This window comes from Gracilinanus agilis, chromosome 4 (genome assembly GCF_016433145.1).
Source record: "Gracilinanus agilis isolate LMUSP501 chromosome 4, AgileGrace, whole genome shotgun sequence".
Lineage (NCBI taxonomy): Eukaryota > Metazoa > Chordata > Mammalia > Didelphimorphia > Didelphidae > Gracilinanus > Gracilinanus agilis.
Window position 1 is genome coordinate 448,604,519 of NC_058133.1, and position 23,809 is coordinate 448,628,327.

Here is a 23,809-nt window from a genome sequence, read left to right on the forward strand (position 1 = left end):
GTGGTCCTTAAGGCAAATGCCAGTAGTCGAAGAAGAAGGAAAACAGTCTCAAAATGTAAACAGTAATGTCACAAACCAAGAAAGTTATGCACCTGGATAAAAATCCCTTAATGAGAAGCCTACCCTGGCCACAACACCAGCATCTCTATTTCTGAATCAAGGAAGTATTTCCCATTCCATGGCACCATATATCCTGTACCTTATGGCGACTACCTTGGATGTTGGAGGGGGTAACAGTCCATAATGTTGCTATTAAAAACTTAACACTGAGAAGCTACCCAGATACCCAAGCAGATTGGGGGCTGTTATTTATTAATTTATTTTACATTTTACTTTTGTGGTTGGCATAGTATGGAAACCCAAACTGGGAAATCATAATGTTGGAGTATTTTAAGGGCATGCTGTCATAGATCTTCACAAGCTTATTTATACAATAAGACCTCTGCAGGAAGTGATCTGCCCGGTGCCACATTCCAGAATAGCCACTGCTGGTCTCTTTTTCTAAATTGCCCATTTCTACAGGCTTGACAAATACCCCAGAAGTCTTCCCAATGTGCTTGGAGACCATGAAATTCATGGCGATATCATCACAATTCTGTGTCTCATCTATCAGTGCGTGGACAGTCGCTGGTTGTCTCTGGAAGTGTTCGAGGTATTTGCGGTTAAAGAATGATGCTCCAATCAGCACCATGGAGTACTGGTCCCCGTTTCCAAATCCCGGTATTTGCAGCTCAAAACCGCCATAACTGTAAACACCCGAAGCAGTGGGGACGTGCTTTCTAGGGACAAATCCTACAATCTGATCAGGAAATTGCTGAAAGGGAAAGGGGAGGGGGGGAAGTAACAAAGTTAGTGCAGCAATGATCTAGAACAGACATGCTGACATCTGAAAATTAGACTGGAATGTCCCACTGGTTCTGGTCCTGACAGTGTTTGTTCTCACTTTCTGTCTCACTCTGGACAAGCAGCTTTATTTCTGTCTGCAGGTCAGATTCTATTGCAACACATATCTCTTGTGTAAGGAAGCCTCTGCAGATGACCTACTTAATACAAGCATTTATCCATCTGATATTGCCAAATTCTGACACAACAGAAGATTGTAGATATTCTCTTAAGAGTTTGCTAAAAAAAGAAATGGACTCTGTTGCTACAAAATGAGGGTAAGGACACTTATCTACTTAGATGGCTATAATATATAGTGGAAGGATATAATGAAGTTTGATGAGGTAACTTTAAAATGCTTAAAGAGCATAAGAAGGAAACAGAAAACTATCAAAACTTTGGCATTGTTTTCACTGACTCAATTTTGGTCTCAGTATTCAAAATCTATAACAGATTATTTGCCTTCTTGGACAGGGTGGAGGTCAGAAGAAGGGGGGAATTTGGAACTCGATACTTTAAAAATGTTTAAACATTATTTTTACATGCAATAGGGGGAAAAATAAGATACTATTAGAAAAGAAATCAGTCGAAAAAAGGTTTTTTAAAGGACTGCTAGATACTGGAGGATACAAAGATAAAAGTGAAATCATTCCTGCCCTGGAGGAGTTTACATTCTGTTGGAGGAGACAACTTGTATATGTAGAGGCATAAATGAAATGGTCATTAAATAGAGACAAAAGTGATTTTGTGGGGAGGGTGCTAGCCATTGGGTTGGGAGATGGCCAACAAAAGCTTCATGTAGAAGGTAGCAGTTGAACTAAGATTTGAAGGGCCTGGGTATTCAAAAAGGTAAGGAGGGTATATATTTCAGGCATAAAGGGCATCCAGTGCCAAAGTGTGGATTTAAAAAATGGAGCGCCAAGTCTGAGGAACAGTAAGAAGACACTTTCACTGGATTATGGAGTGTGTGAAGAGAAAAGGGGGGTCAGCTCAATGGGAACCAGGTTGTGAAGACTAAGACCTGTTGATTAGAAAAGTATTTTTAAACTTTACTGTTTTATATACGAATATTTACTACTAAAAAATCAAAATGTTAGGCAGTGAAGAGAGAAGGTTGTATAAAGGTCAGAAAAGAGAAAAAGCCAAATGTAGGGGTTCAAGGGTTGTGGCAGTCCAGAAAGCAGCCTTTGCAACACCTCTTGAAAATACCCCCTTTTCTTCTCTGACATTGAGACCACTCTAATGCAGGTCCTCGTTACCCATCTAGACTCCTACAATAGCAAGGGTCAGTCTGTCCACCCCAAGGCTCTTCCCATGCCAATCCATTTTCCTTTTGGTCACTACAATTATTTTCCTAAAATGCAGATCTGATTATGCCACCTCCCTATTCAATAAACTCCAGTGGATTCCTATTGCCCCAGGAGCAAACAAAAAATGCTCTGTTAGGCACTTAAAGCCCTTAATAACCTGGCCTCCTCCTGCCTTTCCAGGCTTCTTCTACTTTCCTCTCCTACATGCGGTCTTTGGCCCAGTGACACTGTAGCCTCTTGGCTATTCCACGAAAGACGCTATCTTTTGGCTCTGGGCACTTCCTCTGGCTGTCCCTCATTCCTGGCATGCTTTCCCTCCTCCTCTCTGATGACTTGACTTGACCTCTCTGGATTCCTTTAAGTCCTAACTAAAACCCCAATCTCAACAGGCAGCCTTTCCTAACCACTCTTAATTTCATTGCTTTCCTTGTTAATGAGTTCCTATTTGTACTGTACATAACTCGTTTTGTATATGTTTGTTTGCATTTAGATTATAAGCTCTTCAAAAGCAGGGACTGTCCTTTGGCTCCTTTTGTCTCCCCAGGGCCTGACACATGGTAGGACTTAATATTTATTGAAGGAAAGAAGGGAGGGAGGAAGAACTTTGTTTCTTGGTTTGTGTTTCCTTTTCCTGAATATGGATGCATATCAAAATTCTTGTATAAATTAAAGTGCTGGTAAAACATTCTAGAAGATGAAAATAAATATGACAATTGGCATTAAGAAGTAGTGTGGAGACTAGCCCTTACCACCCTTCTGCTTTGGAACCAATACACAGTATTGACTCCAAGATGGAAAGTAAGGGTTTAAAAAATAAAAATGAAAATAAAAAAATAAAGTAATGTGGAGGGAAGGTAAGAATTTGCAACTCAAAATTACAAAAAACACAAATATTAAAAATTGTTTTTATATGTAATTTGGGGAAAAATAAAGATATTAATTTTGAAAAAAGAAGTGGTGTGGCTGCAGTAGAAAGAATGTAGGGCTTACCATCAGGAGATACATAGATTAGAATCCTAAAGATGACACTTATTAGGAGACTATGGGTAAGTCACATAACCTCCATGAGTCTCGGTTTTCTCATTTGGAAAATGAGTACTATATTATTTGCACTGATTATTTCATAGGTTTGTTTTTTAACTTCACTGTTTTTAAACTTCAGTGCTTTATATATAAATATTTACTACTAAAAATCAAAATCTTATGCAATGAAGAGAGGAGACTGTATAAAGGTTGGAAAAAGAAAAGGCCAAATGTTGGATTTAAGGGGCTGTGGTGGTCCAGGAATAGATTCTACAATTCTAGTGGAAACTGAAAGAGAAAAGCTGAAGGAGGATGGCGATGGAAGCATCTTTTTCTGGGGACTTGGAGCACCCTGAAACTCCTATACCAATGAACTAGAACCTGACCTCAACAGATTTATAAATAAAGATGAAGATATGGTTTGATTGCCTGACATGCCCTAATGTGTGTGTGCTATTAAAAATTGCAGTGCTTGGATTCCATTTTGCTCCTTGGAGCATGGACTGGTGCCCTTTGCTTCCAACAGCCATCTCTTATGGGAAGTTTTGCTTTTGTGTGCTCTGTAAAAACAAGCCCTGCAATATTGCTGATGTGGCACAAAGTTCTAGTTGTTGATCAGAGGTATGCTTTCAGCTTGGCCTCTGCTAGCCCCTTTCATTAGAAGTGATGTAAAACCTGAAGCTGAGAAAAAATGCTGATTGTTGCAGAGAACCGTGGCCACCTATCACGAATTAATATTTGATGAGGTTAAAATGTCCTCAGCAGCACATCGAGAAGAGTTGCTGTGGTCAAAGCTATTGTGTTCCTTTATTGGGAAGCTCAATTTTTAATTGTTAAATTTCATTTTTCATTTTAAAATTTTAATTTAATGTTTAAATACCCCGTACCACTTCTCAAGGGCTCTGGGCTCAGGGTCAGATCTGATTGCAGATGAATGGGGAAAACTAGAAAGGCTCAATCAAAAGTCAGCTATTGTAAATGCACATTCAGGGAGAGATTTTACAGGAGAACTATCCTATTTAATTTGTGCCAAGTTGTTACTGAGAAAAAAGGAAAAAAGAAGTTGACATTGTACTGTAGAATATAGAAATTATAATAAGAGTTGGGACTTAGATAATGCTTTGAATTTTGCAATATTATATCATTTGAGTCCCACAACCCTGTGAGGGAGTTACTCTGGGTACTGTGATTAACCCCATTTTATATATACCTAAAGGGCAGCTGGAGTTAGGAAGACTGGAGTACAAATCTGGCCTTAGACACTTAACTAGCCGTGTGATTGCACAATCCATTTAACCATGTCTGTCTCAGTTTTCCCATATCTGTAAATGAGCTAGAGAAGGAAATGGTAAACCATTGCAGCATCTTTGCCAAGAAAACCCCAAATGGGGTCAAGGAGAGTCAGATATAACCAAAATGATTGAACAACAACAAAAATACATGAATAAAATAAGAATCAGAAACTTAAGTGACTTAACTTGAATCAGTGGAGAGTAAATACCTGAGTTCAATACTCTTAAACCCAGGTCTTCTAGATTCTAGGTCTAGCACATTATCTATCCACTAAGCCACAATGGCTTATATGGCATATATGGCAGACTTTCTAATCCCTTCCATACTAGATTGTAAATTGTATAGGGTTGGGAGCCTCTATTGTTTTATCTTGCAGGACTTCTTCACAGTAAGCATTTGATTAATTTTTTTTCCACCAGAGAAATGAAAATTGAAAGATATAGCATAAGTTTTTTGGGGGGGGTTCACATTTAGGAACAGGGACTCTACAAGATCTCTCTTAAAAAGCTCAAGTTCTTTGGCAGTGGTGACAACCAACACCAACAGGGAAAGAGTTCTTCATAACCCTCTGATTTCTACATTTTTTTTCATTCTTTTATAAATTTTTTTGTCAATTACATGTAGTAACAAATTTCCACACATGTTTTCCTAAGTTATACGACTGAACTTATCTCCTTCCCTTCCTTCCCTTTCCAATCCCAGCAGTGGCAGGTGATTCAATCTGGGTTATACATGGATTATAACACAAACTATATTTCCATATTGTTCATTTTTTTGCTTAACAAGCAATCATTATTATATAGGAAGGAAGGAAACAAGCTAGTGTCTGAGGCTGGATTGGAACCCAGGGTTGTATGAATCTAGCACCGTACCGCCCTGTTGATAACATAAATTATAATTAGTGTGTTTGATGCCACTGACTGAAAGAGACTGGTCCCTGAGCCTCTCTTCCTCTGGATGCTAACATACATTTTAATCTTTGATTAGAACAGGAATAGTACAAAGAGAGCTAGATTTGGGGCTAGAGGTCATGGGTCCAAATCTTGGCTCTGTTAGTATTTATGTTGAAATCATTTTCTTTGGGCCTCAGTTTCCTTTTCTGTACATTGAAGCAGTTGGACTAGTTGAAGGTCCCTTAAAGCTTGAAATCGTATGAACTAGTTTTTAAAAATCAACATTATATGCAATAATCTGGGATAATCCTAAAAGATTTATGATAGGGAATGCTATCCACCTCCAGAGACAGAATTGTTAGAGCAATGTCTCACATCAGTGTATTTTGTGGTTTTACTTTGGGGTTTTGGTTATGTATGAGTGTGCTCTTACAATTATGACCAATATTGTCATCAATATATCATGAGTGTTTTGCATGACAACAAAAATAAAATAAAAAAAAGAAAATCAACATTATAGTGTGCTCCACAGTTTGGAGAAGGAGAATGGTGGCTGCGCTGACCAGCATGCTCTATCTGATAGATGTGTTGGGGGTTACTGATCCTTTGCATATACTGTCTTATTCTCTCACTTCATAAATGTAAATTTTGTCTCCTAAGCATGAGGATAAGTTCCTGGAAAAGTGGGGCCTGGGTCTAATGCTTTGATTTCACCAAAGGCTAAAAAGGCTGTGGGCTGATTGATTTAAGGCCAGATGCTTTGTGATGGGGGTCAAATCTCAGGACAAGAAATAGCATTGTTAAGAATTGTTAAGTCCTAGACAAGGACCCGTTTATTTTGGATATGACAAAATTCCATTATGGCTAAAAGCTCTGGCAGATCCCTTGAGTTTACTATAATTGGATCTGCCCAAAAGAAGAAGGAAGAAGAGAGAAATAAACTTGTAAGAATTTTAAAGTTTTTGAAGTGGCTTCCTCATGATAATAATCCTTATTGACTGATCAATTGAAACAGCCCAATTATTTTTTTATAAATGAGGAAACTGAGGTTGAGAGTTGTCAAGAATTAAAGAAAAAACTTCCTCCTTTAGTCTTTAATTTTTCTTTTTTGCTAAAGGGAAAGAAAAGTCCTTGGGGTGAGTAGGTAGAGTAGCTTTTACTCCCTTCCACTCACCCATTTTTCTGGCTCCTCTTTTCTTCTCTATCCCAGCCCCAGAAGGCAGCTAGTTAGCTGCAGTAGAAAAAATGTGGATTGGGGTCAGAAGATATGTGTTCAAATCTTTGTTCTACTTATATGACCTTGGCCACCAAATGACTTTCAATGTCCTCAGCTGTAAAATGAAAGAGTTGGGCTAGATGACCCTGAAAAGCCTTTTTACCTTTAAATATGATACAGTGACTTTTAATCACTAGACCATATCACTTCCTCACAATCCTCTCAAGAATACTTTCTTTTTTTTTTCTTTCTTTTTTTTTAAACCCTAACCTTCTATCTTAGAATCAGTTCTATGTATTGGTTCCAAGTCAGAAGAGTAGTAAGGGCTAGGCAATGAGTGTTGAGTGACTTGTCCAGGGTCACAAAGCTAGGAAGTATTTGAGGACAGATTTGAACCATCTTAAAATCAATAGTATATATTGGTTCCAAGATAGAAGAGCAGTAAGGGCTAGGCAGTGGGGGTTAGGTCACTTGTCCAGGGTCACAAAGCTAGGAAGTATCTGAGGCCATCTTGGCTCTCAATCCACTGAGCCACCCAATTGCCCCTCAAGAGTATTTTCTAGCTCTTCCTCCCTAGCACATAATAATAGGTCAATCCATAATAGACACAATCAAAATAGGTCTGAGATCCAATTTGATCCCATTTGACTTCAGACAAGTGATTCTCTTTATCAAAGACTTCTTCCATGTTTTGAGTAATTCAACCACATTCTACTTTTTATTAGAGGAAACTTTATAGGATACCTTTATGAAGCAAGAACCAACATTACCTGCCAAACAGAGAATGCAAAAACGAGGTCATGAGCGCTAATTAGCATGTCATCATCCACCATTAAGACAGCTGAAAACAAAAGACATAAAACTGTTTGAATCCAACAGCTTGGAAGTGAAACTCACAAAGGTAGGAAGAAGGCAAAGGTAAGAAGATTTACACATGAAGCTCTCCTCTCTAGCAATCATTTAATTGAAAAAATTAATTCTCAATAGTTCCCAATTGGCACGCATATTCCTCAGGAGAGTATTTCCTCAGAGGGGAAAAAAGTTGCTTAATTGGGCCATAATTGATTTGTGTAATGGTGCAACAACAAAAAGGATCATCTAATAAAGTAAGGAAATGACAAAGATCCTGAGATTATTTTAAGAGGAATTCTATCTTATGAAATGTCCCCAAAAGCAAAAAATGCTAGCTAGCTCAGCTTACAGTAGTGGCAAAAACTGTGAAACATAGCATGATAGGATTTAAGTATTTGTAGATACATAATAATATACTTGTAGAGTAAATTGTAGCTCCCACCCTGTATATTAGCTTCTACAATAACATAGTATTACATGGTTTTTTCCCTAACCCTGAAAACCATTTCTGGGCATCAGGGAAATGAGTCCTTATTTTTTATAATAAAGGATTCTCCTGATGAGTCAATTCACCACTCTTCTTCATGGCAACTCTGGTGAAAAGGCTGAAAGACTCAAGCATTGGTGTAATGGCGACAGGGATCCCCCCCATCAAGAGCACAGTTGCTACTTACCTTTGGTTTCCAATTCTGGAAAAGTCTGGAGTCTATTTCTCATTCTGTTCACAGTCTGTATTTTGAAAATCACAGGGACAGGATGAGGCCCAAGGGCATTCCACAAGTCCTCTGGCACCTTCTCCCCAATGTTGTTCCAGACAACAATCACTTTGTGCAGATGAGGCACCGCCTGGTAATGATTTAAAAGCCTCAGCAACAGATCCGTTCTGTTGTACGTCTGCATGATGAGAGTAAAGGAATCCAGGGCAGACTGGCTCTGGGGTTTTGCTTCCCTGCGAGAAGTGGGCATTTTATCGTCTTTTATGTTAGGAAGCAAGGTAGTCAAAGCACCTGCCACCAGTAGTAACACAAGGATGATGATGGAAGAAAACCGGAGCAATCGGATTCCCATCACTCTCCCAGGAAGTTTGCAGATGTGGTAACACCTGTAATGGAAATTGAAATGAAAAGAAGGAAAGATATACATCTTAGTAATTGCTGCATTTTGTTTTATTTTTTTGTAGCCAAGAGCAAGAACTATTCAGATGATTCCAGCTAAAAACAAAAACAACACCTGAAATTGCAGAAAACTTTGTGATTGGAATTTTTTTTTTCTTCTTGAAGCATTCAGATTGGCTTTTTGCTCAACTCAAACTCACCAGTTATTAATTCTTCCCTTCACTGGGGCTGGAATTGAATTAGTCTAAGAAAGATAAATCTGGGATTTATTGCAGGAAGAAGATCTTGGACACAGCAGAAAAAAAAATAGGCATTATTTTGCCATTGTTGTTGCTTGTGAGCATGCCTCAGTTTGTTGCTAAAAAATTCTCAGCACTCTGTACAGGTGATATAATCTTATTTACTATTGAGGATTTTGTTCACTTCATTTTAGTTAGTCATTTTATTTTTAAGTCTCTTTACCTGCTCACTTCCTGAGAGGTGATATTTTTCTTTAAAATTTTATTAAAATTAAAATCTTATTTACATCCCATTTTATAACAAGGTGCTGAACTAGTGTTTATTTAAGGTTACGGTGTTTATAATTATTTTTGCTATCTTATTTGTAATATTTCTATTGCTTTATCTGTGTACATGATGACTCTTCCCTGCCCCCCCCTAAAATGTTAGTTCTTTGAAAGCAAAGAATTTCATTTTTGTCTTGGTGTTACCAGGACCTTGCACAAAGCTTTGCCATAGAGTGGGCACTTTGTCATTATTTTAAAATTTGAATTTCTACCACCTTTTCCAAGTTATCCAATCATTTCTCTATCTTACATAGAATTCATAACAAATGCACTATTATACAATACTCACAATTAGAAAAGTGTACATTGGGCTGTACTTGACAGACATAATTCTAGTACTTCAAATAGCACAGCTATGGATACACCCTTCAGTAATGCAGACCACCAGTCACAATACCTTCTAATCCTGTGTAATGTTAATTCACACCCTCCCATTAATCCTCCGTAACTAGTTCATCCAGTATTCAACCAGGGGAATTCTCCTTCGTATTTTGACATTATACTAGAGTAGGAAGGGACCTCACTGGCTAGCTGTTCAAACCTATACTTGAAAAAGAATCATGACACTTGCTACTGCAAGAAAAAGAATCTTATTACTGTAAGAGTATGGCACTAAAATCAGAGGACTTGGGTTAGATCCCACCTCTGACATATACTTCCTAGGAGACCTTGAACAAGTCACTTAATCTCCCTGGGTCTGTTTTCTCATTTGTGAAATGGGGAAGAGTTAGAATAGATGGCCTATGAGCTCCCTCACTCCTTTAGATCTATATTCTTGTGATCCTACAAATATGGGCCATCGAGTCTATGTATGCTTATAGATCACTGACGAGAAGAAATTCTGCTTCCTACAGGGAGAACATCATTCCTTGTTGGACAGCTTTAATTGTTAAAAAATTGTTCCTTATATCAAACTTAAGTTGGCTTCCTTGCAGCTTCTTCTCAACTTTTTTAGTTGTACTGTAAGAGGAAAAAGAGAATAAATCTATTCTCTTTTTCACATGACAGCCCGTCAAATACTTGAGGACAATTATAAGAATTTGCTTCTTCCTGGCTTCTCACAGTCTTCTCTTCTCCAACCTCAGCACCTCCATTTCCTTTAATCCATTCTTATATGGCATAAATGGTTATGCCTTTAAATCTTGAAGCTCAAAAGAGTGACTGTTGGGCTAAAGAGCATATAATTTAGTTAAGTGAGAGAAAGAAAAACTTCTAGTCACAGTCTCCATAGAAAGGGGAATGAGCATGTCAAGTATTTTATATAAGCAATATGTCTGCAAATTAATCTTTACAGAGTGAAAGGGTACCTTTTCTAACTTCCTAAGTATTTTTTCCCAATTGGATCTTTTATTTTCATTTCTGGCCCCTTCTCAATCTGGGCCACAAATAATGTGCCAGTTAATTCTCCATGTAGTAACCTTGGCTGAATAATGATTAGTTTTCAAGGACAGTTGAGTTGAGTCTTAAGAATAAAGCATTTGCCTTTTACAAACCTCTTTTACACATCTCAGCTTTTTGAATTATGCTTTTTTTTTATGAAAACAATATACATTGTTAATGTTTTCAATCAAGAGACAAACTGCTGCTAGGATTCAGGGCCCTGAAAAATTCCTTATAATGTAGACTCAAAAGCAAGTCCTCTATAACATATTTTTCAGCTTTGAAAAAAAAAGTCTGGCTCTAGGTTTTCTCAGAAGAAAATTAGTTCTGACAATTCCTCTACAAAACATCCTGATTAGGATCTTTATATTTGCCCTTGGCAGCAGGGGAGAGAATAAGCTATTGTATAACTTGAATGGAGAAATTACCATCCTTGGAAGCAGAAATTGATAACTTACCCATTGCATGCATTTTTTAAAAAAACTGTCTCACAGACATGTAATACCTCCCAACAGTGCCTGTTTCACTTTTCTGAGCAATAAGCTTTTCTACTCCATCATATAAGTTCACAGATCTAGCTAACTTTCGCCTACTTAAAACAGGGGTTCCTGAAACTTTTTTTTTTATGTTTTGATCATTGTATTTAAGTATAATTGATTTCCTTTGCAATCCTAGTGCCATCTCCATGGAAACAGCTTCATCTATTTTATACTTCATTTTCTTTGCACATGTTATTTTTTCCCAATACAATGTAAACTCCTTGGGGTAGGGACTATTTTATTTCTGTTTTTGTATCTTAGTCCAGCACAATATGTTCCATGAGGAATGCTTAACAAATGCCGGTTAAATTGGATAAATTTTCCCAATACAGCTTCTTACCGAGTTCAGGCTTCCTAGTTGCACTGTGTTCAATAAATTCCTTGCTGTATATAGCTTTTCTAAAATTAGCCATTAGATCTGCAGACTAAAAAGTTTTCCCAATTTTTGCTAGCATCATATTTTATTAAATGAATACTTTGGTGGATTCATGATCAACGTAGGGTGAGCGTTCCATTCCCTCTGTCAGTGTATCTCAAACCCCCTCCATGGCTCATTCTATATGATTATTATCCATGTCTTTCCACAAAGAATCTACTCATGGTGCTAGAGACAGTCTCATGGTTCATTTAATATTTTGTTAACCCCAGTTCAAACCCTTAGGTTGTTTATCTCTTCTCCCTCACTATTGTTTCATGATTGGTCTTCCTTTCTTGCCTTTGACATCTTTTAGCCCATTTCTCAACTATAAGCCATCATTGGCAAAACTTTTCAGCCCATTTTATAAAAACTACACACATCTCCAATAGATTCTGAGATGCTTCTGTTAAATGATTCACAGCGACACAGCATCACTGGGAGACTCTTGAGGTTAAGAAGATGGACTTTGGCAGGAGTGAGCAGTCTGAAATTACTGGAAACTCAGTACACTTTCCAAAATGCAATTCAGCCTGATAGTCTCTTCCTGTGTAATCCAAATCATTGTCCTTCAGCAGTGCCTATGAAATATGTGTGTATATATATATATATACATATATATGTACAGACACATATACATATGGACATGTGTCTGCAGAGACCCTTACACACAGATGATGCATCTCCAGGAGATGCATCACATAATCTGGACACTGAATTAAATTTCCCTTTCTGGATGAGTAGGAATGACCATACATCTCTTATTATTTTTTTCTTTTGTGTTTTTTCTAAATTTGAATTATTCATATGATAATAGGGACTCAACCTGTGATTTCATGGATTTAGAGAACTTCCACATGAAGAAACATACTCTACCAATACAGGTTGGAACCTTCTTTACAACTTAGTTTTAGAGATTGCCTAGAGCACTATGGGATTAAATCACTTGTCTAAGGTCACATAGTTAATGTGGGTCAGAGCCAGGACTTGAACCCCTAAGATTAGTTCTCTATCTATCATGCCAATAGCATTTTTAAAGCCCTTTAAGATTTGCAAAGTTCTCCACATTAGTATTTCATTTGATCCTTAACAACCACCCTGTAAGTTAAAAATTATTATTATTTCCACTTTAAAGATGAAGAAATTCAGGATGATAGAGGTTAAGAGACTCAGGGTCACAAAGCTAGTAAATGTCTGGGGCAGGATTCAAACTCATCTTGCTGTTTTTAAATTAAAGATTAAGGGGAAGCTAGGTGGCTTAATGTATAGAGAGCCAGGCCTAGAGATAGAAGGTCCTGGATTAAAATCTGGCTTCAGATACAGCTATATGGCCCTGGGTAAACCACTTAATCCCAATTGCCTATCTCTTACTGCTTTTCTGTTTTGGAAGTGATACTGTTGATTTCCAGATAGAAGGTAAGAGTTATTAAAAATAAAATAATATAAAATAAAGCAAAGATTAACTTTTTTTGAATGTCATAGACTCTTTTGGCAGTCTGGGGAAATCTATGGTCTGAAAATAATGTTGATAAATGCATAAAATACAATATTCTACAATAATGGCACTAGCAAATAGAGAGGATAAGGACAGGTTTCCTATAGGTAGTGGTAGATGAGATATGAAGGAAGATGGAGGATCTTTGGACCAGAGGTGAGGAGAGAGTGCATTTCAGCCATGGGAGCCAGATGGTGCAAAAGCATGGAACTGGGTTGGGGGGAGGGAATAGAATATGGCATATAAGGATAGGAAGCAAGCCAGAGAGGTTGGAGTGTAGAATGCATGAAAGTGAGCAATGTGTAAGGCTAGAAGGTAGGCTGGAGCTAGATTACAAAAAAGGCTTTCAAGAGCAAATAGAGAAGACTATTTTATTCTAGAGGGAAGAGAGAACTATGAGTGTTTCTTGAGTAGGAGAGTGACATGGCCAGATTTGTGCTTGAAGAGTATCATTTTGGGAGCTGTGGTAGATTGGAGAGGGGAGAGATAGAAGACCATTCCAGAGCCAATCACCTTAGTCCAAAGAAGATGTGATGAGGATCTAAAATAGGGTGATGTTTGTATGATGAAGAAAAAAAGGGATGGATGCAAGATATACAGTAGAGGCAGAATCCATAAGATCTGGCAACTGATTGGATATGAGGGGGTATGGGTGAATAAAGAATTGAGGACTCGGGTTTTGTGAACCTAGGTAATTGGAAAGATGGTAGTGCTCTCAAAGGAACTAGGGAAATAAGGATGAGGAAAGATCGCCAAGAAAAAGATCATGAGTTCTGTTTCAAACATGTCAAGTTTGAGATAGCTATCAGACATACAATTGGAGAAATCCATTTGGCAACTGGTGATGCAGGGCTGACAGTCAGGAAATCACATACATCTTACATACATATAGTTAATGTAGATAAAGTTCTAAATGTATAGACCTAGGATTTATCTGTACAAAAATGATAATTAAAACCATGGGAGCTTACAAGGTCACCAAGAGAACATGTAAATAGAGGAGACCTAGGATGGACCCCTAAAAAATATCCAGGACAAGGATACTAAACCGGCAAAAGAGAGTGATTAGGAATGGTCAGACAGGGAGCTGAAAGAACTAGGAGAATCACGTCACAAATATCTAGAGAGGAAAGAAGATCTGAGATGAGGGGGTGGTCAGTGGTATGATATGCTGCAGAGAAGTCAAGAATAAAAACAAAAAGAATAAAAATCAAGAACAAAAAAATTTTAAGTATTTCATAACTGTTAGAGATTGTCAGTGATCTTGAAGAAAGCATTTTCAGCCAAGTATCTGTCACAGGGACTATGCAGCTTACAGAGTGAATTCAGGACTGCTTTGCACAAGCTGGAAGCTGTCTTAGATTTTGCAATGTATCATGGTAGTTTTTTGAGCTTTGGAGAAAGAAAATTCTCTCACTCATTTCGTGACTGAACTTTGGTTTGAGGGCATGAGAATGAACATACCTGGTATAACTTGCCTCTTATCTGGAGGGTATAGATTAGGAATGAGTTTGGGAAAGAACCAAAAACATTGTACATAACAGATCAGTCTTACTAGGCACTGCCCTCCTTCCTATCCACCAATCTCTAACTTCTTAGTTTTCACTCATAGTCTATTTTATCATTTATCCTTTCCTTATCAGCATGTTATTCTCCCACCCACATCATTTAGCACAACTAAATATAATGATAGAAAGCATAGTAAAATGGGCAACATGGGGGGGAGGAGAAATGTATGTTCTCTCCTTAAAACAGGGGAATGCATACATTTGTTGGATACATCATAGTGGGAATTGCTTTCCAAATATCAATTGGACTGGATCATGGATTTGTAATCTGTTTAATTCATATTAAACAAATCTGAATTTTGATAACTATTATGACATAACTGTTTTCCTTTGTAATCTTATGTATTTTATTTTTTGCATTTTGAAGATGTTTTTTCAAGAAAGAGTGCAGAGGCTTCCTCAGAATTCTAAAGAGGTCCATAAGACAAAGAAGTTTTGGAACCTCAGACAAGATGTTTTACTAAGATGCCGTCCAACTTTCAATTTTGTATTTCTGAACAACAAAGACAACAGGAGCTTCTGCTAACACTAAGTCTTGTGCCTTAGCATCTGCTCTTCCCTTATGCCCCTCTGGTCCTCAGGGAATGATCCTTCATAAGTCCTAGTACTACCATAGGTAGACCTGCTCCAGAGCCTTGAGGGGGCTACTTTCCTTCTATCCTGTGTTATGACATGCCATGCAGCAGCTCAAATGCCCAGTGACAGGATTTCAAAACTGTCACAGGAAGAGGTACTGCCCACTCTACTCTGCTGTTTGTAACAGCAGCAATCTTCAAACTCTTCAGAATCATTAAATACCTGCAGACTAGTCCTGGAGCTGCTAGGACCTGCCCAGAGCCTCAGACAGCCTGGCACACAGAGTCAAGGCTTCATCTAGTTTCCTTACTTTCTCATAATCATGTCAAAATATAATTTAGCCAATCTTTTCCTGTAGGTTCTCATTCCTCTTTAGCAAACTGAATCATGAGCATCCATCTGAATTTTTCAAAATCAGGATCTTCTACCTTTTTTTTTAAAACTTGAACCTGTGATTTCATTGGCATAGGGAATTACTGGTAAAGAAATGTCCCCCACCTAGACAGACTGGCATCTGTTTTGAGACTTGGAGAGTTGCCTGCAGTAGACAGAGGTTTACTAACTTGTCCAGAGTCACTTAACCAATGTGGAGCAGAGGCAGGATTCAAACACAGTAGTCTTGACTCCCAGGCTGGGTCTTTAGACACAATGACATCCTGGTACTCATGTTTTCTATAGATATTGTTCATGATAAGTAACACAGCAGGATAGGCAGAGACAGGGAAATAGCAGACCTAAAACAAGTAAACAAGAAAACCCAGCATGAAAGGGCCTTTGAGCCATCTGTCCATGGCACGAATGACTGCAGGAGTTTAGCTCTCTCTGATTGTTTCTTCACTGATGTGCTTCAATCATTAAGAGGGCTGAAGTGGTCAGTCCATCAGTGATATAGAGTAGTTGGGAGTCAGGCAGACGTAGCCTTTGGGTCAGTGACACTGACTGCTTGGAAATTTCTCCAACCTTCTCCAAGGTATGTTGGATCCAAGGCCTAGCACTGGGCTCTTTCACCTCTGGTTTTTGGAAGAGAATAACTAATTGCTAAAAATGGCAGGGAAGCTGAGCAATACAGTATGGCACAGTGGGAAGAATGCTAAAGTTAGTGTCAGAGGACTAGGGCTAGAATTCTACCTCTATTACTTACAACCTACATCCCACATCCTTGATCAAGTCATTTAGCCCCTGTAGGGGACCTAACATCAGAAATGAGAGCATTGAATTAGATGAACTCTAAGGTAGTAGAAATGCTTGCTATAGCAATAAGACAAATAAAATAAACTGAAGGAATAAAAATAGGCAATGAGGAAGTAAAACAATCACTCTTTGCAAATGATATGATGGTATTCTTAAAGAAACCTAGAGAATCAACTAAAAAGCAGTTAAAACAATCAACAACTTTAGTAAAGTTGCAGGGTATAAAATAAACTCGCATAAATCATCAATTTATATATACTACCAATATATACCAAGCAGCAAGAGTGAGAAAGAGAAATTTCATTTAAAATAACTACAGACAATATAGAATAACTGGGAGTCTACCTGCTAAGAAAAATCTAAGAATCATATGATTACAAATAATCTTCATACAAATTAAGTCATATTGAAACAACTGGAAAAATATTAATTGCTCATGGATAGGCTGAGCCAATATAATAAAAATGATAATGCTTCTTAAGTTAGTTTAATTATTCAGTGCTATACCAATCAAACTACCAAAGAAATATTTTCTAGAACTAGAAAAAGCAGTAACAAAAAAAAAATATGAAGAAAGGCCATCTAGAAGTTCCAAATGTCAGCTATATTATAAAGCATTAATTATTAAAACAATCTGGTTCTGGCTAATAAATAATATGGTGGGTCAGTAGAACAGAGTAGGTACACAATATACAAAGAATCTAGTGTTTGATTAATTCCTAACATCCAAGATTTGGGGGTAAGAATTCATCATTGACAAAAATTTCTGGAAGAACTGGAAAGCAGTTTGTCAGAATCTAGGCACAGACCAACATCTCACACCTTATACCAAGAAAATGTCAAAATGAATAGATGATTTAGACATAAAGGATCATATTAAAAGTAAATCAAGGGAGCATGGGAAAATGTCCCTGTAAGATTTACAGACAAGGGAAGAGTTTATGACCACAAGATAGAGATCATCACAGGCAGTAAAATAGATAATTTTGATTACATGAAGTGAAAAAGGTTTTGTACGAACAAACCAATGCAGTTAAAATTAGAAGGAAAGCACAAAACTAGGGGGGAAAGTTTTATGGCAAGTTTCTCTGATAAAGGCCTCATTTCTCAAATATATAAGGAAATGAATCAAATTTATGAAAATAAGAGTCACTCCCTAGTTGATAAATTGTAAAAGCATCAAAACTGATAGTTACAGCCCTAGATGGATTGTAGAGTATCTGAAGGAGAAAAGTATGAAAAAAGCTATTAAGGTAGGTTAGGGTCAGAGCATGAAAGATCTTTTAATGCCAGGCTGAGAAAAGATTTTTTTTTGCATAGATAATGTGAAAGAAAGCAAGGATTAGTACTTTAAATATTTGAGCAGGGGAATGACATTCATTCACTTATTTAATGAATATTTACTGAGCAGTTTGCAATATTTATTAGGCATAGCACTGTTTTTGATGTTTATAGATACCAGGTTCAAAGGTGTTCCAGGAAGATTACTCTTTCAGCAGTGTATAAAATTCATTGGAAAAATTTGGAGTAGTTTGAAGCAAAATGACTAATTAAGAGATTATTGTTTGGGAGGGAGGTAATGAGAACCTAACCCTAATACACAGATGGAGAAGCTGAGAGGCCCAGCGTGAATAAGTGATTTCCCCAGTCAAATAAACCAGAGCCAGAACTTATGCTCCTAAGCTTGTGTCTGGACTACTACTATTGGTGTAGCTTTCTCACAACCTTAGTGCTTTGTTTTAAATTGACTATTTGAGGCATGACTTCATATTTTATGTATATATTTATTTTGTCTTATTCTACAAGAAGAATGAATGTGTTTCTTGGAATTGGACCCAGAAAGGGCCTTAAGGAGCAGTCTGTCCAAGCTCAACTTTGAAAAGACATTTTATTTTCAAGAAATAAAAAAAACACTTTTGAATAGAAAGAACTCAACAGAAGTAATCCCTCAGATAAAAGTCCTGGGACTTACCTCATCATGGTGAGTATATTTGACTTTTCCCTCCTGTCTTCTATGATGGAGAGTAATAGCTTGTCCAGGTATTCTTAAGGGAATGAAAATATTTTTGTTGATCTTCAGTTCAGTCAGCAAGAAAAATGAAAAACAATGTTGTTTATATTTTCCCCCATAGGCTAAGTATTTATTTTAAGGAATTGGTTGTACATTAGTTTTTTGTTTTTTTTTTTAAACCCTTGTACTTCGGTGTATTGTCTCATAGGTGGGCAATGGGGGGCAAGTGACTTGCCCAGGGTCACACAGCTGGGAAGTGGCTGAGGCCGGGTTTGAACCTAGGACCTCCTGTCTCTAGGCCTGACTCTCACTACACTGAGCTACCCAGCTGCCCCATTTGTTTTTTCTATTTTGCTTCCAAGGTTTAAATTTACTTGGCAATGAAGTGAACTCATCATGATAAAAACGATAACTCACATTTATAGAAAGCTTAAGCCTACAAAACAAGTAGTAGCAGTATGTTTACCTCCAGTTTATAGATGCAAAAGTAGATAGAGGCTTCTCCAGGGTCAAATAACTAGTAAGATACTCATAGTTAAGCTTGTCATACCAAACCTTAGCTAGGTGGCACAAGAACAGAACAAAAAACCTAAGAGTTAGGAGGACCTGAATTCAAATCACTTTTCTGCCATATGCTAGCTGTGTTACCCTAAGCAAATCATTTAATCTCTCTCAGACTTAGTTTCCTCATTTGTAAAACTGGAATAACAGCATCTACCTCCCAGGGTTGTTGTGAGGATCAAAGGAGATAACAAATATAAAGATTTTTCCACACTTTAAAGTGCTATGTAAATGCTGGTTATTTTTATTATCACTCTTTCTGAAAAGATTAAAAAAGAACATTTCTTTCAGGAAATGCATAATAGGAAAGAACTTATTTTATGAGCACAACCATTTAAAATATTGACATGGGGGGCAGCTGGGTATCTCAGTGGAGTGAGAGTCAGGCCTAGAGACAGGAGGTCCTAGGTTCAAACCCGGTCTCAGCCACTTCCCAGCTGTGTGACCCTGGGCAAGTCACTTGACCCCCATTGCCCACCCTTACCAATCTTCCACCTATGAGACAATACACCGAAGTACAAGGGTTTAAAAAAAAAATATTGACATGGGGCTGGATTCAATGTTAGAAGACCTGGGTTTAAATCTTAGCTCTGTCATTTATTGGATGTGTGACTCTGGTTAGTCAATTAACCTCTCTGGGTCACAGTTTCCTCACCAGTGAAATGAGGAGACCAAACTAAGACCTCTTTAAACATGGATGATATCGAGGGGCAGCTGGGTAGCTCAGTGGATTGAGGGTCAGACCTAGAAATGGGATGTCCTAGGTTCAAATCCGGCCTCAGACACTTCCCAGCTGTGTGACCCTGGGCAAGTCACTTGACCCCCATTGCCCACCCTTACCACTCCTCCACCAAGAAGCCAATACACAGAAGTTAAGGGTTTAAAAAAAAATATGGATGATCTCTGTGTGTTCTGAAGCCCAAGCATGCCAGCCATTCAGGAAAACTTCTGAAATTTCACATTTTGTTATCTACACATATATTTAAACACCTCTGTCCACTAATCTTCAAGGGTATCACTGCATGTCTCCCTCAGATCTATGGAATGAGGGCTTATAGACCTACTGGATCCAGACCTACTGTTCTGCTGTTGTGTTTCTGGAGAGCTTAACATTATTACAAAGGACTATGGGAAGACTAGATATTGCTTACCTGAAGAAACTAATGTGTAGGAGAAATTTCTTCGCCATAGGAAACCATGACTTATTCAGAACTATAGAAATGCTTATATTACCAGCCATCATTAATCATCAGTTAACATGTTATCTCTTTCTCAAAACATCATAACAATCTGTTTCCCAATCTTCTCACACCAGCTGTTAAGATTTGGTGATTCCACTTTGCATGCCTACACTATCCTATGTACTTTGCATACCTTTCCTTTTTTAATCACCCAACTTTATACACTTCCACTAATCCAGTCTATGACCTTTGATTTTTTTTTTCTTTCAAAGCTTATAAAATTGTTAAGGTTTATACAGTGGTTGAGAAACTGCTCCATAGTATCCCTTTCTGTGTGAAAAGTTCTTTCCCTTATAGCCATAAGTTATAAAGCTCTGTCTTAATTAAGCTGGAAATTACTGTGCTTTGGGTTAATACTTCAATGAATCCCTAGCACAGTACATATAACACATAGCAAGCATTCAATAAATGTTGAAATAATGAATGTTGTGTGCCTATATACTGTTTTAGCTAACAGTGATGCAGAAGCTTAATTTGCATCTTGTTACTCATCAAAGGGTTATTAGTCTACTAAAATGAAGCGGATATAAAAACAGCAGGATTTTAAAACAGCAGCATCTAAAGCAGGCTGGCAGATAAATGTTAATGCTAATGCCGAGCAGCACCTGATGGTAGGCAACAATGCTCATGTTTCCTGCTGGCAAAAATCTTTTTATTTTCAAGAAGGAGATGGCACTGTGGAAGCCTTTGGTAGAAGTGCTCCTAGCCTTGCACAGGTGGGTTGGTGCAGTCGTTCCTCTACCTCCCCACCCCCACTCCTATCCCCTACTCCCTTCCAAGTATATATGCTTAATCTAGTGCAATTAATCAGAAGGAGTTTGGCCAATCTATGCCTTAAAATTTCCTGATAGAAATCTCTATTTGGAAATTAGCCTTAACACTATGCATGGCACATAGTAGGTATTTATTAAATACTTATGGATCTGAATATCAACGATCTGAATATTGCTTGCTAAAAGAAAGAAATCAGCATTGTGTCTGTAATTTATTAGGCATGTTCCCCAAGAACTTATTGATCCACATAAGCAGTCAAGAATTCCCATCCATATGCTTGAAGACCTTTAGGTTCTGTATTTATGATGTCAATAACAACAAAGCCAGGAAAGTCTTTTTGACAGTAAAATGCACCCATGAGCACAATATTTCTCCAAGATAAGCATCACTGAAGGGGAGAATAAGGAAGGTCCAGGGGACACCAAGAGAAATTCAGTTGGTACTTCTTTTGGTAGGTGGGCTGAAAATATTACTTGTAAACAAAATATCATTTTTGACCAGAGATTACTTTGGTTTCCTTTAAATAAATGTGCATGCACACATTTAATAAATGTTACTTAAATAAAAAGTAATGATGTATAAAAGAAGCATTTTTCCACCGCAGAAGTCTTTCTTTGCATTCCATCTAAGACAGAAAAATGCAAATTTAGCATTGCTTTGGGATCCAGGAAGCCTCATGAATATGATATGGCAGAAATGAAGCTTTAATTCCCTCAGTTTGTTTCAACCCGGGAATGCCGGTTTCTCCTCAAGCCTGCCCTGAGTTACTGTCAATTCTTAAGGGCTAGTGTCTTCTGGACAATATAGCTAAAATATGAAGAATTTATGCTCAATGTCTGATTGGACAACCCAGGAACTGAAATGCACCTGACCTTGGTAAGATTTTTTTTAAAAAAAGGAAAAATTAGTTCCTTAAATTTCTTAATTTCAACATATTTTGTAACATGAACTCATAATATATTGCCCTGAAACAGATTCTGAAAAGACTAGCTTATTTGGAATATTTGTCTATCACTTGTACAATGTAGTTTCCACCTAGGACTATTTTTCTTGAGCAATGCAGCAGAATAGAATACAGTCTACTGTCATTTTCCTGGGCTTCCTAAACATTTTATATCCAAATTTTGATACTAAAACATTTTTGCCCTTTCAAATTTAAAAAGAAAAGCCAAAGATAGTGGAGGAAAGTACTGTTTTCAATACCTCATTCTAGGAACCTCATTTTCTCTTCAATGCAGTCACCTTTAATAGAAACATTTAAATTCCTAAACACCAACTATGAGTAATTCTTTTTTCTTTAAAAAAAAAAAAACAACAAAAAAAAACCAAGAACCTACTACTCTTCTTCACTACCTCCCCGCAAGAATTCCCTAAACAAGAGAGAAATAGACACGTTTGCTCACGGCATTATTTTTCGACTGTAGGGTATTGTGTTGCCTTCTTACCTACAGGGAGTGCAGACGATTGCGGTGCTGCTTTATTTTCCTGTAGAAGTACGGGTATCAGTAAAGGGAATGAAGCTCCAGCTGCTTCCGAGATAGGAGTTGCTCATTTTGGCAAGATTTAACAGAGCGCAGAGATAACGTTTTCCCTAGTCTGGATTGATAACCTGGGGGGCGGCTGGAAGCGCCGCCCCGCAACGTTGGATATTCCTAAAGGAAACAGTAACAGACTATCTCTTTCCTTTCCTCCGAGTACCATTTCCTGTTAGGGGAGTCCGAAGTTCCCAAGAAGCTCTGTTTTGTAGTTTTCAGCTCACCCCAAAGCTTAGTCTTTCGTTATGCTTCCGTCAAGTTTGATTTTCACACAAGGAAACAACTTTCAAGCATTCACGGGATTTAACACTCATGAGCTAGCGATGCAGTTTTTTTCCCCTCCCCTGGTGGGTTCACAAAGACTGTTTCTAACCAGCATTAAATCCTCTCTAAATGTTTCGATTGCCTGAAGGCGACAATAATGCACACAGAATTGGGCTACTGTAGCCACCTCCAGGTGATTTACTTTGCTTTTGTAAACTACATTGACATCTGATTTTACAGACAATACAATGTCCTCCAAATGACCAAATCTGTAAGATACCTTCCTAAAAAATAAAAATTAAAAAACTCCTTAACTCTCCTTAATACAGTACTGATGACAGAATTGTGCAGATGATGACTGCTATGTATTAAAGGTGCCATTATCTTTAAGAGCCTGAGGGTCATTCAACAAATACAAAAGGATGACCTGGAAGCATGTGTAAATATGTGTGTGTGTGTGTGTGTGTGTGTGTGTGTGTGTGTGTGTGTGTGTATGTCCTCATTCACTCATTCATTCAACAAGCATTTATTAAGAATCTACTACTTCCAAGGTATCCTAGAAGGTATTGATCAAATATAAAGAAAGAAACAAGGGAGAACAAACAAACTTCAGAGTATAGATTCTATGGGAGAAGGCTAGAACTTCTCATTTACCTAATTACATGGAAATTTGAGGAGAGAGTATTAGTAATCAGGAGGATCAGGAAAGTTTTTCCTTTGGAGATGGCATCTGATCTTAGCCTTAAAAGGATGCATTCCAGGAAAGAGGGAAAGCCTGAGTAAAGAAAGGCTTTGTGTTTGGGAAACAAGTAGGTGATATTCAATGTTTGCATGTAGAGGAAGAAATATTTTTTTTCTCTGAGAAGAAATTGGCCCCTAATTTTTAGGAGAGGCAGTGGCATGAAGGAAGGGAAATTTGCTAGTGACTAAATTCTAAACATAAAATAATCCATTGTCATTATAAGAGCAGAACCTAAAATATTAAATCATCTCAGTTTAGTTACCTGGTAGGAGTGTGGTAGACATTGAGAAGGGGACTTTAAAAAAAAATTTTACCCAATAAAACAAACTAATCATATCGTGAGTATTTTGTGATGTAAGAGAGGCAG

At 37.7% G+C, this 23,809-nt stretch overlaps 1 protein-coding gene across 1 annotated transcript; it reads right to left on the minus strand.

Moving 5' to 3' along the window:
• Nucleotides 1-266: 266 nt before the first annotated feature.
• Nucleotides 267-22,526, minus strand: EXTL2 (exostosin like glycosyltransferase 2). Its single transcript, XM_044675891.1, has 5 exons — nucleotides 22,347-22,526; nucleotides 18,287-18,359; nucleotides 8,144-8,571; nucleotides 7,388-7,458; nucleotides 267-814 (listed from the first exon to the last, which is right to left on the minus strand). Exons 2-5 carry the CDS (start codon nucleotides 18,292-18,294, stop codon nucleotides 323-325), a joined length of 999 nt encoding a protein of 332 aa, XP_044531826.1. The 5' UTR covers nucleotides 18,295-18,359; nucleotides 22,347-22,526; the 3' UTR covers nucleotides 267-322.
• Nucleotides 22,527-23,809: the final 1,283 nt, after the last annotated feature.

Excerpts from the sequence above, each read along its gene's own strand:
- EXTL2 (XM_044675891.1), bottom strand. Across the intron at positions 7,459-8,143 it reads TCCAGAATTGGAAACCAAAG|CTGTCTTAATGGTGGATGAT; the intron begins GTAAGTAGCAAC and ends TTTTGTTTTCAG. Across the intron at positions 815-7,387 it reads TTGCATTCTCTGTTTGGCAG|CAATTTCCTGATCAGATTGT; the intron begins GTAATGTTGGTT and ends TTTCCCTTTCAG.